This window comes from Convolutriloba macropyga, chromosome 15, assembly GCF_964194025.1.
Source record: "Convolutriloba macropyga chromosome 15, txConMacr16.3, whole genome shotgun sequence".
NCBI classification, from domain to species: Eukaryota; Metazoa; Xenacoelomorpha; order Acoela; family Convolutidae; genus Convolutriloba; species Convolutriloba macropyga.
Window position 1 is genome coordinate 25,044,960 of NC_134482.1, and position 18,232 is coordinate 25,063,191.

The 18,232-nt window shown below is 34.6% G+C and overlaps 1 protein-coding gene across 6 annotated transcripts in view; it reads left to right on the top strand.

The window, feature by feature from the left end:
- The first annotated feature begins 586 nt into the window (after positions 1-586).
- LOC142354611 (uncharacterized) overlaps positions 587-18,232 on the top strand; it is a 32,902-nt gene continuing 15,256 nt past the window's right edge. The window contains exons 1-5 of one of the 6 annotated variants that reach the window (XM_075406944.1): positions 587-1,315; positions 2,247-2,623; positions 6,313-6,989; positions 10,035-10,241; positions 11,831-11,986. In XM_075406944.1, coding sequence (XP_075263059.1) covers positions 2,475-2,623; positions 6,313-6,989; positions 10,035-10,241; positions 11,831-11,986 — 1,189 coding nt within the window. In that variant the 5' untranslated portion in view covers positions 587-1,315; positions 2,247-2,474. Of the gene's footprint in view, positions 1,316-2,213; positions 2,624-6,312; positions 6,990-10,034; positions 10,242-11,830; positions 11,987-18,232 lie in introns of all 6 variants that reach the window. The other 5 variants (XM_075406945.1, XM_075406947.1, XM_075406948.1 and 2 more) reach the window with 5 other exon arrangements.

Consider the following 18,232-nt stretch of genomic DNA (forward strand, 5'->3'; position numbering starts at 1 on the left):
AAAAGTCATAACTTTAGTTATAAGCGCATGATATGAATATTAAAATAGAGGATAAAAATAATCAAGTACACATAAAGGTTTCGATATATATATATATATATATATATATATATATATATATATATATATATATATATATATATAAGTATTCATACGTATCACACATATTCATGGGAAAAGGAAACATTTTGTCACGTCTTTTTGTTGTAATTGACAATTCGGGGGAAAATTTCGGTTCGGGTATAAATTTTTATTTTAATTTTGATGTTTAAATTCGTCCTCTCATTTGGTGGGTCTCAGTTTTAGGTGTCAGCTCGTGTTGAAAAAAGATATATTCAACCTATTAGTTATCGTTTTGTATTGTGCTAATGTTGATCTAACCATAGCATATGTTAAAGTCAGCACAGTGCTAACTTACAACGAATTTGACAAAACTTAAACATAATAACAATTTTTACCAGTTAAAATTTGTCCATTATTTCAAGTTAATTTAAAAACTTAGTAGACGTACGTATGTTTGACAACCGCTATTACACAATTTGTGCAGCTATAACTAGTCCGAGATAGAATTATATATATCTTCAAGTTGACAAAATGGAATGAATGAAAAATAAGAATGCTGTATGGAAAAAGTGAACAAAAACACATAACACGGCTAAAATAAAGGATACAATGCTTTATATTATCCCTCGTTGGCTCTTTTTTATCTAACCGGTGCGGAGATTTTTCTGGCGTATTTTGCGACCATTGTGGCGGTGTGTATATAACCAGATTAACAACACAGTGCAACCGATAAAATGGCCGCAAATTTAACCAAATTGAAGGCGACATTCTTTTTGGTGCCCTTTTTTAAACTATTTTTACCGATGGATAGTTGCTGAATTATGTATAGCGATCACCCATTCACCAAAGTTGCAAAAGTGAATTTGCAGTTTTGAGAAGTTGACTTGACTTGGGGAAGAATTTGGCAGTTAATGTCGTTTTGTGTTTGGTTATCAATTATCGGGTTAGTTGAATTTGAGTGAGTTTTGATTGCTAGAACAGGTGCACTGGTTGTTACAATTATAAATTACACCTATACTGATTTAACTTAATTTCAACTCGGCCAAACTCAGTTATCCAGACAATTAATTCCAATTTCTCTCATTGTTGAAGATTTTTAAGTTGTTAGGTGTCTCATGTTGAAGATTTTTATTTTATTTCAAGTAAGGCTTTGAATTATTTGGCTGCATTTTTTTCACACCAAACTACATTATGATTATCTTGTTACCAAGTAAACCAAACTTAACAGCCTTGATTAGAGACATGCTAAAGCGTGATATTTCTTATCATAAACACAACCAAGAACTAGATTTCGAGCAACGTGAAAAGCTTATTTGCCAAGATCTTTTTGAGTTTTTCCTCAGAAATTTTGGCTCATCAAGATCTTTGCAAGATCTTGTCAAGAATTTCTAAGAGATTTTTGCTGATCAAGATCGTGGAGAGGTATTTCATGTTTTGCTATAAATGTCAAGATCATGCATGGTATGTTAAGACGTATAAAGTGGATATGGCAAAGACAGTGCGTAGTTTTTTGTAGTCTATCTTTTTCGCTGTTTAATATATAAACGATAGCTATAAAAGTTATTAAATGCTATATAATTACACTAGCTTACTCTTTTGCAATGTTGCATTGTTCCTGTCCTTACCACTGCTCTGAAACTGTTTCTAAAGCTGATCTAGTTTTGCAATTGAGGGAATTCGGACCAGTACTATACTATAGCATTGTTTTTGCAATATATACATTCGTTCACATAAAATAAATGTGAAAGTTAGGCCTGATCGCATTCAAACATTTGGAGACGTTATGACATGATTTGGTTGTTCAATATTTTTTTTCATATCAAACACGGAAGCATTTTTATTTTATCAAGTTTCATTTGAAGAAGTATACTTACCGCATTTAACTACTCATACTTGCTTTTGGTACATTTAATCCAACTTATCGAGAATATGATGTTCTAGATTTTTAGAGGTTGTCTACAATATTCTTGTAAACATATTCACAGAAGTAATAAAAGTAAGCGTATAGAGTGGTTTTCTGTTGAAGTGTTGAAAAATTTCTATGAATTAAATTAAACAACTTGAACTTTTGACATGAAGCCATCAGTTTTTTGTTTACCCTTTTAATGACAAATTTAAACTTTTAATGGAATTAATTGGTATGTTTTTAGGCTTTTTCTAAGGTTCTTTCAGTTAAACTCCAGGTCTTTTTTGCCAAATTCTTGCAAGAAGCTTGTTTTATTCAATTGACAGTTTCTAATAACTCTTATTTTCACCCAAACAGCGAGTAAAAATTGTTTAGAAAAAGTTGTCTTCCAATTGTCAACTTTATACAATTTTTCATGTTTAGCTGTTGATTATTAGTTAAGCTATAGTTACATTTATTTTGAAAAAGGCATTATTTACATCTAAATCTGTTTACATTGTTTACAATGGCGTGGTGGTGCGTGTCACCATTGGAGAGTTCTTCAGTGAGGAACATTGCTAGATATGACCACCACTATGTCCCAGTCACTCAAGATGGACTCTCTTGTTCTCCAGGATACTTCGACAGACTCCTCGATGAAGAACCTATCAAAAAGTGAGCATATATTTTAATGACCCCTCCCTCCCCAGCCCATGTCCACAACATTATGGCTGTTACCATTATAAGACATCCTCACGATTTTTTGAACTATTATATAACTTTTATAACCAGCTGCTTAAAGTTTGCTAGCCAAAAATGAAACTTTGGTATAATCTTTTTCTTGTACAACATTTCAAATCAAGGTGAGAGGTTTCGTGTTGTGACAAACATAAAAATAACTTCTGATTTGGCTATAGTTTCTTTCGACTGGTACAAGTATATATTACTGTTTTAAATTTTGCTTGCGAATTCGTTTTACGTATTTACAGATTAATTATATTCCATTACAGAATGCAAGAAAAAATTGAAAAATATCAGTTTCAATTCTGCTGCCAATAAGTCAGGTTTCATGGAAAAAAGTTTTTGAGTTTTTTCTTTTGCATCAAACTCTCAATCTGTCTATCTGAGATTTTGCCCCCATCTGACAACTTTTCCGTTATCCATTGGATTGCTGATTTGTTCGGATTTTGAAAAAAAATGATCCATCAAAAAGTAATTTTGAGGTTATCAATAATCTGAACATCCTTGAAAGTGCTTCAAGGAGTAATTGATGCTGGATACAATAAACTTACCTGATCTCCAAAGCCATTTTTGAGAGAATGTCATTAAGTTGATTTTAGAAGCTCAAATTAGAGCTCACAATTTTCAAAAACATGCAGCGCGCTCGTTTCCTTTTTATTTGTCCTCCTCTGAAAATTACCTAACCGAAATTACTGTTGTTTCTCCTTTGTGGGCAAAAAAGTCCATGGCTATAAGCTGTATTGTATGCAATAATGTAATGGAGCAAAGACTTGGATCGTTATCACCAAACTTTCAAATAGGTCATGTAGTTAATTAATATACTTGGTTAGTTGCGTATGCTCAAATACCGCTAAAAAACGAGAAAACTTGTCCTCTAACACAGAATAGAAAATCAGTGGCCTTTTTATAGCAAATTATTGTAATAATAATAACTTGTTTCCTGGTGTTACAAATACAAGCATCATAGATTATATACAAAGTGTTCTTAAAGCAACATGTACCACCAGAGAGGACACTATTCGACCGTCTGGTCCGTTTTCAAGTGCCTCTTTCTCTGGAGGTTGAATTCTAACTATGACTCCTAATGCAGATCTTTATTTTCTATTTTATATAAGAAAAAAAACAGAATAAAAAATTATTATTATTAAATTGATGTAATAATCAGTCATAAGATACTTCATGCGGAACAGCTTTAAGATCAGAAAAAGCTTTTGTATTTTACCTTGGAGCTTTTGTATTATGAAGTTTTAACTTTGCAGCAATGATATACAGCAATGATATATTGGTAAAACAGCAATGATATATTGGTAAAACTACAATTTGGTCGCACAAAAGTACTGTGACAAAAAATTGGATATTTTGACTCCTTCCTCCAAGATTGGTAGGTATATATCTTTCGCTATCTTTAAAAATTTTTCTCCAATATGAGGTCAACTAAGGCTATTAAAATGTCTGTTTTCAATGTAGTGATACGTTTAAAGGTATCGCTTGAGGTGTTGTACGTTAAAAGGGCTTCTACTGGCAAAAAGATTGTAAATGTTTGAAACCTATTCATGGTTGGATCTGTGCAGTTGTTTAAAATGAATCTGCAAACAATTTTATCAAATGTCTCATTTTCCTCACTTTTCTGTGCGTCATTTCATGTGAGTAGTTCTCTGTCTCAGAAATAGCGAAAGTTTTCCATGCGAAAATTCACAAAAAACAAACAAATATGACGGACTGTAACCGGTTTTAAAACAATTACGTTCAAGAAAACGTTCCATCTCTAAAGAATAATATAAAACCTTTGGCATATGCTGTTTAACTACTGATATCAGTTACAAAGTATTAATTTCTGCTGCTTGTCAGCTGCATGGCGACACTTACTTCAATTTGTTTTCTGAAAACTCTCCTAGATACAGAGATCTCTGCCCTTATCACTGCCATTTTATTGTAGCAACTGACACAACAGCAAGCAAATTGTTCCTAGAATTAGTTTTTCACCTCATGCTGAAAAAATAAGTATTTTTGAAACACATTCTGCAGTTCTACCAATTGGCGACAGGTGATCTATTTGAAATTGTTTAAATATTCGATCGCTTCTTTGAATATTGCCACCGTCTTTTTTAATTGTTGCGTATCAATTGAAAGGCAAGCAATGAATAAACTTTTCTTTCTTCGTTCTTAACGTACCAATAGGGATTTCACAATTTATTATATAAAATATAGAAAAAAAAATTATAACCCATTTTGTTAGTCCCTGAAAACTTTGTGCCCTATCTTTTAGAGTACATGAGGAAAAGAAAACTGACTAATAAGATAGTCTTTTTTTACTCATTTGTTTAATATTTTACACAACTTTTACATCACTTTAACTACCAAAAACAGTTTCAGTTTTTACATTTTGAAAACTTTTTTTTTCACAAGCCTACAGACCGAATGAATACCCATTTTAAACTAACCTTTGGAAACCGAGACGGACTCTTCTATTCATTATTAATCTAATCCTTGAAAACTGTTTTTTATTGTTAATTTTTGTTTGTTTCAAATATAGTTACAATTTGATTAAAAAACTGCCTCGATAATTTCAAGTCCTATTTCAAAAACATTGAAATTGAGAAATTTGGCTTTTTAAAAATATTTCTTATGAAAGAGGAAAGGTGTTTCCAGTTTCTATTTCGTCGTCGTGTTTAACCGCTTCATTTATTCCTTCGATGTAGTATGTTGTCATATGTGATGAAGTATGTCTCTGTTTTTGTTGCAGTATGTTGATTTTGCTATTATGCTGGTTGGTTGTTTTGGCCTTGTAGCTTTCTAGGGTGTGACTTAGTTAATTCGCGATTTACGGCTGGACTGTCTCTTAAGCTGGATTGTATCAAGGATTATCTATTGGAAATCGTTGATGATTGTTGTTGGTGATATCATCCAAGGTGATATCATAAAGCGGATGCGAAATGCTCGTTGAAAGTTTTATATGTGTTTTGGAGTCCATTGACGTGTTTTTCATTATACATCATCTTTGCTGGGCTTGAGTTTTCCTTTGAAATATTTCTGAGTACTTTATAGTCTTCAATTGGATTCTAAAATTTTGATCCTTCCACGAACTTTTGACTACCTATCTCAAGAGAACTATTGAGTTGATTTGGTAAAATGTTAACTTTAGGCGCATTTCTTTGTCTCCTGGCGGTCAAAAGTTTGTTTTCTAAGTGAATGGACTGAGAAGACATATAAAGAGGGGCCAGACTTCTACGACAAGTTTTCAACGCTATTGTGGACTTAATTGCCGATAAAATACTATTGTAAAATTTTTCCGTTGCTTCGTTTACACTAGAATTTGTATTAAGTGGATAGGAAAAATGTTCCTTGAAATTATTCCAATTAGCATTATATAAAGGTGTTGATTCATCCTAGCGAAAATTTTTAAGTCGTTTTTAACGATATATATTTAAAATGATTTGCTGCGTAGCAAAAATGGTGGAAAATTAAAATCAGGTTAAAAAACTAAAGCACGCCTGTATGCGACGTGTTCACTATTTAAGACAGGTCTATATTTTGTCAATGTGTTGAATATTGTCAACGTCTATATTTTGTACCACTGAGAGTCTCTGCCGAGGTCTCTGCAATTAAGTTAATGTCTGTTTAAGAAGGAACATATTTGACAACTCAAATGTGCAAATTACGCCCCAAGTAATTCCGAGTGAAATCATTTGTTCTCTCCTATCAAGCAACCCAATCTCCACAAGGGACACAGAAGTTACTACCACCATGGGAAGACAAAAAGTGAAAAGTTTTCAAGGCGATCCAATTTTCTTAGTTCCACAGCAATCTAATTCTGGCGCAGATAGTGGCCCTAAACCCAGTGTGTTCCTCAGTGCCCAATCAGTGTCAAACTTGGGACCCCGAAGTCGTGACCCGAGTCGCAACGTCAGTCGGGATCCGAGTAAAAGCCCTCGACGAGAAAGCGAACCCACAAGTCGTAAAGTGAGCATAAGCGAAGGTCACGAAAGTCGAGCAATTGAAACGATACAAGCCATGAATGTCCAGAACACGTCTGGCCATATTCCCAGAGGAAACTCTCTGCCAGTGTCTGGATCCCTCCTGCCTTCAACTGGTCCACTGCAGGTTGTCCATGGGAATGTGATGACATTGATAAGAGGAGGAAAAGGTCCAGCCTTGCAGCATGTGGAAGCAAATGCCATGATTGGGAGTGTGGGTGGGGTTATTGGTGGAGTAAGTGGACCTGGTGGCATGACGTCTTTTGGACAAGACAGACCAGATGATGGGAGGAAAGATAGTAACACAACTGCTAAACAATCACAAAGCTAGTTAATTATCTCTGTTGCTATTTTGTGGACACCATGCGGCCAATAATTGTATATAGCTGAATACAAGAGGTATCAAAAATTTGCATAACTTAGTTGATCATGGAGGTTTATATTTGATTAGTTGCCGATCAGTCGTTAAATGTTAGAACTCAAATGTTTACGTAGTTCTACTTGATATGCCATCTAGAAGGACTTCACCAATACAAAGGCCAATTTATTTGAGATAGAAGGAAAGTTAAATTGAACTGTCTTTGATGGATCTAAAAATGTTTTAGTATCCTTTCACCGCTCCCTTTCATTAAAGGTTATCTTGACTTCACCAGGCGGATGAAACTGAAGCTAACCTTTTTTTTACTAGAAGGTATTTGATAATTGCAACCTTATTTGTCTCTGACAAAGTCAAACATTAATGCCAGTAACATTCGAACCTGTAACTTTAAACAAGGCGGCTCGGTAATGTGCGATGGCACATAAGGTTCCGACCCCGCCCATCCACAATTTTGGCATAATTGTCTACCAAATGAGGAACAGATAGAAAAACCCAAAAATTATTTTTTGCGAATCCCAAAAAAGCCCAAGTCTTTTTCAAAAAATTCTGTATGAACGATAAGATAGCCTCCAAAACAAATAACTCACTGGAGTAAAAATTGATGCATTAGATTGCTGTAATATGTCAATATTAAGAAAGCGAGTCAAGACGAACAGCAAAATCAAACAACAACAACAACAACAAACATTAATAACATCAAAAAATTTATGTCCCTCTTAAAAACTAAAATTAATAACAAAGTCAACATACCGTCAGATAAACCTAAAACTAAACAAAAATAACTTATAAATCACCAGAAAACATATGCGACAAGTCCATAAAATTTTTGGTAACAACTATACAAAAAAGAACAAAAACAGTAAAGTAAAAAAATTAACTAATTTTTTTGAAACAGTTAACTTCAAAGTAATCAATACCATTAGGAATCAATTAATATTACCACAAATTTACGATTACCACTGCTTCTATAGAAGGGAATTAGGACCTGTCCTTATTCATTTTTTAAAGCGGCTAAAAAGAACAACAAAGAACAAACAAAATTTCAATTGAAACTTGCCAGAAAACGCTTTCAAAACCGTCAAGCCAAATTTTGGCACTCAAAATATATTTGATTGCGCCTTCTTCAAACAGCTATAATGTAGTACGTGGCCATTCATTAGTAAGACTAGGTAACAAGTAGACAAAAAAGCGAAGTGCTAAAGTATGTAATACTTTTAATTTTTTTTTCGAAACAAAATTACATTCAATGTCATGAAAGGCATTAATTACAAAAAGAGCTATTTAAATAGGGTCGTTTATTCATGAAAAAGAAGCCCTCGAGACCTGTAATTATCCAGAATATTTCTTGCATCTACAAAAAGAACGTCAAATATGACAAAAATCAAATTAATTTACTTTTTTTTGTGAAAAACGGGTGTCGAAGCCAGTAAGGTCATAACAAATTCTTTAAAAAAAGATTTTGGGACACCAATCCCTTTTATTCCCTTGACACCCATAATGTCATATTTGACCTGTAATTAACTAACGAGATTAGGTAACAAAAAGAAACATAAAAAGAACAAAGTTGCGAAGTTAAAAAGTTTTTTTTTTAATTTTGGAAAACGATTGTTTTCAAAGTCGTGAAAGCCATCAGCTATCTACTAATAACAGAATATCGGTTCTTCTATTCTTCCATGAAAAGCCAATGAAAGCTATCACTATACAGGAAATTTCATACGAACGAAACTACAAAGTGTAAATGACAGTTAGAGACAAAATTAAAAAATTCAATTGATTTCTTCAAGAAAGAGGTGTCGAGGCCGTTAAAACGATAATGCATATCTTTCAGGACTTTAATATGTTCAATTGTACCTTATTCTGAATGCTAATAAGGTGACATGAGAACTGTCAATAATGTGATAATGTGACAATATTAGAAAACCTGAAAAACCTGAATAATTAAGCCATTATATATTGAAAAGTCAATTATTTTTTTTTAAAAAAAGAAACGACCGTAAACTTTCAATTAAAAAACTAAATGCATTGGCTTAGCAAGCGAATTGGTTGGACCTATCACTACTGAGCTTTGATTTGATATGTTCTGTTCTTTATTATTAAAAAATGTCTTTTTTTTAAAAAAAAAGACCGACTGATTGCAACCCGATTTTTTTTGGATTGTAACAGTCCAAGAATGGCCCAAAACTAGCCCTGCTAATACTTATTGTCCGTTAGGAACAATTGATTTTTCGAATGTTGTAGATATAGATAATTTGTTAGTTGAAAACTCAAAATAAATTCTGCATTTTTGATAATCAACGAGTAAAGTTAGCAAAAAACGGCAAAGTTTTAACTACAGAGCACTCTCAGCGGACTCTGAAGTAGAAATAGCCCCCTCTGAGTCTAAAAAGATTGTATGAGTGTTGTTTGGGGGTGTACTGTCGGCATATTTAATCAAAGTGGACTAAAGTAGCTTATTTCGTGCTGTTTTTGATGAAAAAGGCTAAATTTTGAAATGTTTATCCAGTTTTTTTGACCAAAAAAATTAAATCGAAACAATCAACAATGCTTGTTCGTCTTCACAAATAAAATCAACGACACTATTCTTAAAAATTATAACAAATTTTAGCAAAATTGACGAAAATTTATGAAAAAATCCGGAAAATGTGAATAAAAACAACGTGAATTCACTCTTCTTTTCTCAGAAGTTTAAACCTCGATAACTCCCTGTAGAAAACGAAAATTAAAAAAATCTTTTTAATTCCATATTCTACTGGACGAGCTTTCTAATGATACCAGTCTCAACTCTCTACGATGAATATATCGAGCGGCGAAAATTCACGGAACAAAAAAAACCCATTTGAGTATATAGTTCCTCCCCCCTCAAGAGGGTCGGAACAATAAGCAAATAGTCGCATCACATTAAAAGTCTACAGATGGTTTATGGAGTCAAATAAATTCTCTTTATAATGCGAAATCTGACACAAAAAGGTGATTATTTTGTTTTATTTTGCAGCATCAGATGAAACGACCAAAGCATTCCACCCTCACTCATCAGCAGGAGGTGTAAGTGGCAGTGGAGGTGGAAAAGGTAGAAGTGGTGGAGTTGGTGGAACCACAACATTCGATGAATCGAGAGATGCGGATGATGAGGCATCCTCTGGAAAAACATGCTCATCAGAGAGTGACGAGTTCATGAGAAAGATCACAATCATGGCTAATGGTACGATCCATTCTAGCATACTTCACTGTTGGCAATTGTTCAAAAAAGTAATACTGGTAAAATGTAATCTTGTAGACTAATTTTTTTGTCAGCTGAACAAAATAGTTTTTTTGTTATGTCCCGAAATTATTCCAACTGAATGAAGAAAGTAATGTCGTGAACTACAATTTTCAAAACTGAATGAAGTAAGTTTCAGTATGAAAACAAAATATTCAGTTTTCAGTTTAAAGTAAAATTTTTCAGTTTAATTTTTTTAAACCGAAGCAAAATATGTTGTTTTATTGGATTATAATTCAATTTGTAGCTGGTTCTTCAGGTCATAATTCAGTTGACAACTATAAATAAAACTACCAACTATATATGTTCATATTTTATGTGAAATTTCATGGAGGCCTTTCACACTAAAAAAAGTTCAGGTAAATTTACCTGAACCGGGTTCAGGTATTCGGAAGTTCGGGCGAATTTCAGGTGTAAAGGCACCTGAAACACACCTGAACTTTAGCTCAGGTAGTAAATTTTTACCTGAATGAGTTTTTGTTGTATTCAGCAGTGAAACGACAAAGTTTTTTTTCAAATAAATCTAAATTAAAGCACAACAAAAAACACTTTTTGTGAAACATCGACACATTTATTAGGCAATGTCCAGTCATTTTTCAAGTTTGGCAAAGTTACGGTTAACTCTAATATAAAATTTTCCCAATCTTCAGCCCTACTGTTGTTTCTAGCTGGAACAAATTACCTGAACAGTTAAGGTGTTTTTTTTCCAAGTAATTTTCAGGTAAGTTCAGGTAAAAGGTCAGGCAGTAAGTTTCAGGTAAATCTCAGGTATTTTTCATGTGTGTTCAGGTATGGTTCAGGTGAGACAAATCTACCTGAACTGTTCAGGTAAGTTCACGTGTTTTTTCAGGTAATTTACCTGAAATTTTTTTAGAGCGTTTTTTCCTTCGCCCCGAATTTTTAATGATTTCACATGACATCTTGAAAACAGATTCTTAGCTCCCCATTTCGTAGAAATGGCGTGTTTCTAACCTAATTCCTTTTATGACTCATCTAAGATTACCGAGAATATTGCGAGATAAAGGTCTCATTATCAAACCTGGTAATGAATCTGATTGATTTTGCTTTCTGTGATCTTAGCGTGTGACGTGCGGTTATCTCCCCATCGCGAATACTGAGTAATTAGCAATTAATCATTTTTGGTTATTAAAATGATTTTAATCTACCTGTACTTCGGACTGACATCAGCAGACGCCAGATATTATCCATCAGCAGGAGCCAGATATTATCCATCAGCAGACGCCAGAATCGGCCGCTTAACGGATTCCCCACCATAAATTTGGATTACAGTAAAATTAGTTTTGATTTTAAACAACATTCGAACAAAAGATGACACTCTGAATTTAGGTTAGGAAAAACTAAAGAGTGTGAATGTTAATCCATCGATCTATTTTACCGTATGTCAGTCCTAAGTACATTTAGCATTCCCATGTTCCAATGGCTTTCATAAGAGAAGGGGGGGGTGAGTTTTTATTTTAAAGAAATCAGTTAAAGTGAAACCATTTTGGACACTGGAAGACATATGATTTCAGAAGCGCCCTTGCACCATGCCAATCTGTTCAGACGTCCGATTGAAGAGTTTGGGCTGCTTGTAGACACAACCTATGGGCACAGATTACACATACACAAAGTGGAGGCAGGGTCCAATGCATTCATTGAGGGACTCGCACCCGGAGACCAAATTCTAGGTAAGAGATTGTTTTAGTTCAAAATATGGAATTTTTTTGGCCCCCTTCTAATCTATCATTTACGACAATATTGTAGCCTAGAATTTAGATAGGCTAATTAAAAATTCAGAGCGATTGCGGACCGCTGTTCACGTTATGCCCGTAAAGCGCGGTGAGTTGTCATCTGGAATTGCGGCGAAGCCACGGCTTGCGTGAAGTGCATCCACCAACCCGCCAGTTGGAAATTCATTCCGCTTTATATTATCCCCAGACATTTGAGAATTTTTATCGTGAAAGATCTTACAAATTTCTGAAAAAAATTGTCCTATAAGTACTTAGAAGATTATATACGTCGCCTGACTAAGACTTTGTAAGACAATTTATCAAGTCTTAACGATAAAAATTCCAGAATCACTGGGGATAATTCGATCATATGACATAGCATTGCCTAATTTATCATAATGCGTGGGACGTTATTTTCTCTAATTGGTCAATAAATCGCTCGTCGTAATTCTGTTCAAGAGCAGCCCCCTTCGTGCAAAAGAGGATAACAATTGTCAAAAAGATCAAAATGAGTAATTTCAAGGGAAATTTATAAATGAAATGTATTATTTCATTGATTATTTTGTAGAAAAGTGAAAATCCTGTTCACGGCAAAATTTAATAGAAGCGTGTGCGGACATTCGTGGAAGGTCCACAGGTTTATTTCTCATTTAACCATAAGTATGCCTGTTTTTGACCAAATTTGAGCAACAGTGACAAGATTTCGCCACTTTTGTCCTCACACCTTGTCCACAAAGACACTAACGTCCAAGGTTAAAAACCGCAATAGTTAACAAATAAAAACCGCATGTCTGTTGAACCGAAATAAAATCGAACTTAATTGTCGATTAATTGCAGAAATATTTTCTCAACACTTGGGTCAAGAAGAAATTTGCAACTAACCCCATCACAGTTTTGGAACTATGCCCATCACAGCTCACGAAAGTAATTGCTCACTGTCTCGGAATTGAGTCACAAGTAACTACCAATCAACTTCGAGCAATACGCTTTAGGCTCACTGAAAGTTCGAAATCGCAGACAATGGTTACGTTTTTCACCAATGCAAGTGACGTAATTCATTCTCTTTCCGTCACACTTGTCCACACTATATGTAAAGATTTTTCATCCCTAATAAAGATGCAGTTACAAAAGAGCAATAACGTTTTATGAGAAGTGTGGCGAAGTATTGACACTATTGTTCGCAACGACTGAAAGAGCCCTAACTTTGTAAAGTGCAAAAGTTTTTATGACCCCTCAAGCAAATTATCTCTTTGTGATATACCGCCAAGTTGAGAATTAGGGAGAATAGATTGAACCTTCGATATATTAAGAAAACCTGAAGTCTTACCTGAAGTTGGTGGAAGCATACTTTAGAATAAGGGCCTCTAATTCGAACCCAATCGTTGCTCCAAATTTGCTCAAGTCACAAATTTATCAGTGTACACGAAGCAAGAATTTGAGCGATTATTTCGCCCTTCCCTCCATTAATGATGATCATAAACCAACTCACTAAAAATCTATAGATATCAGTGACACGTTCTTAAGTTACAAGAACATTGTGTTAAGTGCAAAAAAAATGTTCGAGTGCTCGCCATGTACGGCAAGGGGGAAAAATTGTTCAAATTTGAGGTGCAATTTAAGCTATTACAACCATTTTATATCTAAATGCGACTTGACGTGAGGAAACAGAAAAGATCAATCTTTCCAACATATTGAGTATTCATCATATTATCCAATTCACTTAAAACTGTTTCCACTAATTTTGCAGTAATTTTGTAGATTCCTTGTATGTATATTGTCAAATTAGTTGGATAAGTTATGATTGTTATGAGAAATAGGTTAAAATCGTATTCAAGTCTTTCATATTATTTCTGAATGAGAAGTATTTTTAAGCGTTTGACTTTTGAAAATAATTGCAATGTAGAACGTGCTAAATGGAAATAATGCTCGATTAAATTCAAATTATTAGAACTGATTGCTTGAATAACGTAATTTCAACGGCTGGTGACAGTTTCCAGTTATAAGTATGAATGAAAAAAATGTACAGGGCTCTATTTTTGAAAGAGCATTGTGTAAGATTTTAAACAATTACCCAAATATTTTTGCAGCTGAAAACTAGGAGAAAGTTTTTTCTGAGGACTAAAGTTTTTTTCAGTTTGTGTGATTTTTTATTGTCGAATATATTTTTTAGATCACATAGATCACATCGTTTAAACGTTTGTTTCAGAAAAATGTGTTTCTTGTTGACACTGTCAAATTAACATTCCGATCTTTCCAAAGTCGCGACTGCTATGTCCCCCGAGAAAAAATGTTAGCTTCTTCTCTACATCAAACCACAAACCAGTCTAGAAATTTACATACTTTAACTTTTTCAATTACTCTGAAAATGAATATACCAGTTTTTGGGACTTGAGTTCTAGTCTTATCAATTATCATAATAAAAAGATTTTACTGAAAATTTTATTAGTGCTAAACGAAATAAAATTTTGAAACTAGAACTAGAACTATGAAAATAACTGTTTTTATTTGAATAATGATCTTAATCAAAATTAATCAAATTGGAAAAAAAGTTGCATCAAAGAAGGAGTAGTGACAAAATGTACATCTAAAAACTCAGTTTGTATGATCTCTGAAATGTTTAAAAACAGTAATTCAGTCAAAATAAACTAAGATGACAATTAACAATTGAAAATAGACCAATTTTTCTTCTGTGAATAGTTTGATTCCAAAAAATCTCGACTGGAAAATTTTGGAGTAATCAAAACTTATTTTCTGGGTTGGGCATTAGCAATCTCATAGATTTTTGCAAACTCATAATTACATTATTATAGGCAACGAATGTTGAGAAAAATTCGGGGAACAGAATTGTTCTGCTTGATGGTAAATAACAAGTTGTTAAGAACGTTCGTATTATTATTTTGAAAACTCTTATTTCAGTTAATTCAGAATTCATGCATCCAATACGCTCTTTTAAAAACCCATTAAGCCTTTCTCTAATATTTTGGTAAGTTGAAACTATAATAATATTTCGCTGCTTCAAAATTTGTAATTTTTCTCTAAATCATGTGTAAATCAAGAAATCCCAAGTTGCACTTACAAATGAATGGATCTTTTCCGTTTGTGCCAAAAGAGCACATGGAAATTAATTGCTAGTCATGGTTAGTAACAAAACTGAGAAAAGTTGAGTGTCGTTGATAGCTTCATAACTTAGGAACACAAAACTTAACTTGATTCCAAATCAACAAAAAGTTTTAATTGCAGTCAATTTCATTTCTGTTAATGCTGTCATATTCTCTCAAAGAATTTCATTTTCTCATATAATCCGAAGCAAAGTTGGAAGCAATTATTGCTTACTATCAATAATTTTTGTGCCTTTTTGCGCAAATTACTTATTGACTGCACTCTATGTGTAGAGAACACGTTTCTAGTAATGTAAATTCAGTAAGATAATGTTAAACTCAGTCTCTTTTATTGGAGAGTTACTCTTTTACACGTGTTATTTGGACGAAGTCAAGATCCCACGAAGTCAACTTTTCTAATATTGGCTTTTGCCATCTTGAATTGATGCATCATCAACAGGCTCCAGAGAGAGGAAACCCATAAATGAAACAAAAGAAGGGGCGAATGATGTAACTAAGAGACCAGAGGGTAGCTCGCGTTGCCTAGATTTCCGCTCCAAGAAAAAAATCAGCGAAAAAACGGCTAAACAGTCAAAACACTTGCGAGACCAGCAACGGGGTGGACGTACGTACCGTAAGCCGGTTTTGCATTGACAATGCGTACAGATCCATCTTTTCCAGGCAATGTTTCCACAATCCGTCCAAGAGGCCATATCCCACGCGGAGTGAGGTCTTTGAGAATCCACACCAGGTCATTGACTTTCAACAAATCAGTCTGTTCGCACCATTTGCTTCGTTTCGTTAAAGTGGGAAGTTACTTTTTAACTAGGCGTCTCCAGACGTGGTTCATAAGCTGCTGTTTGTTTCTCCACGACTTGAAGGATGCTGGCATGGTTGATGAAAAGTCTCCTGGTGGCATTGAATTGTAATGTCTCTGCACTAGAAAATGATATGGGGTGATGGGTTCTTCATTGTCTGGTACGTCAGCCGCATGTGTAAGGGGTCGAGGGTTCAGCATGCTTTCGGTCTCAAAAATGATAGTGTGGAAGACATCCGATGTAAGCCTCTTGCTCCCTAGAATGATCAAAATGATCCGTTTAGCGTTTTGGATCAACCGTTCCCACGCACCACCAAAATGCGGTCCGTGTGGTGGGTTAAATTTCCGAACTGTGGTCTTTATAAGAAGCTCGGAGGCAATGCGTTGATTGTCGAGACTACAAACGCATCGCTTCAATTCTTCGTTTGCCCCGATTGCTCTGCCGTTGTCACTCAGAATAAGTTTTGGTTGATCTTCGTGATGCAAAACGTTTGAGGGCGTTGATAAAAGTGTGCGTGTTTAAATCAGGGCATGACTCAACATGTGCGGCACGTGTGACCATGCATGTGAAAATGAGGCCGTGGTACTTCGTGAGTTTGTTTTTGGTGTCTTCGATATAGAAAGGTTTGAAAAAATCAATTCCCATATTAGCGAATGGTAATTGGGAGACAGTATCAGGAAACCTGCGCACTGGTAGTGGAGCCATTAACAGCTGTATGTTTTGGGCATCAAAACGGCGGCACAAAAAACATCGAAATCGGATGCTTAACAATATATTCCTTAGGCCGATAACGACTTATCGCTGTTGATCAAACGCTTTGACGGCTTCGGTACCTTGGTGTATAGAAATTCGATCAAGATGCAGGCGTGTTATTGAGTCTTTGGCATGAAGATTCATTGGTAATTTAGCTAATTGTAACTCTTCAGGAGCAAATTGTAGTAGGCTTTGTGATATAAGTTTTCCGTTTTTGTCTAAATACGGTTTTAGGGATCGAATCTCGCCTTTAGAGTCTAGTTTACGTCCTCTTCTTAGCGAGTGAATAGCTGAATGGAAAAATTTTTTCTGTGAAATTCGAATTAAATAACTGTGTGCTTGGTTGATGTCGTCTGCAGTGTACTGCTCTTTTTATTTCGTTCTTTTTTAATTCTGAAGAGAAGGTTGTAAATAGTTGCGAGTGTTAACAGCAGTTTTGTCCAAGATCGAAAACGTGTTGGGTCAATGACTGGTTCATTCGGTTTTGCTGTACTGGAAGCGTAAACAGAAACTATTTTGTATGCGGAGTTCCAGTCGGAGTAGTGTTTCTTCAGGAAATCAGGAGCCTGTGACCATTCAGAACATAATTTTTCTGGTTTTAGGCCACGTGTTCCATGGTCTGCAGGATTTTGATTTGTTGGTATATAATGCCATTGACTGGATTTTGAAGATTTGTGTATTTCTCGGATTTGGTTGACGACAAACAGTTTCTGTTTCTTCTTAGAAACAATTCAATCAAGAACAACTCGACTGGTTGTCCAGAAATGTGTATCGTGTATCTTGAGTGTTGTCTCTTTTTGAACTGTTTTGAGTATTCGTATCCCGATTTTTTCGGCCTCAAGCTCAAGTTTTGGAACGCTCAACGATTTTAAAGGAGTTACTTTGTATTTACTGATTATGAAGCTGGTTTCTGTTTGTTTGGTGTTAATGTCAGAAATCCGTAGATAAATTAATGCTGCCATAGCACAAGTAGACACATCAGCAAAGATTTCACATTGATGTTCAATTTCCTGTGAACTTGCAAGAAAATTGAGTGCTCGCAAGTGTTCGATGGGGGGTGTTAGAATATCGATCAAACAATAGTCTTAAACTAAGTGAGAATTAGAAAGAAGGTTTAACTTACCAGATTACAAAAAAAGGAAATTAAATTTAATCAGAGAAATTATATAAATGAATCGTCAAGAAATGGTGCTTAGAACCAATATTCGGTTCAAATTGGTGAATCTAGATAACTAATATTAGAGTGAGATTATTTGATGTAAAATCTTCCCAGCATGTATTAAATGATTATGTTATCTCCGGAAGTGTGAATGGATTCTTTGAAAAGTGCAAATGCATTCCATTTATGGTTCCCTTTGCGACTGATTTGCAGAAGCAAACCATATTGGGCAACCCTTGCGACCCCCACTATAAATCGTGGTGCTAAGATTAGTTTTGTATCTTGACTTTCTCGCACTGATAATGGGTATATATACAGCTGATTTTTGAGTCCTTTTTCATCCCCAAAATCAAATCACCATCTTGATCTAATAATC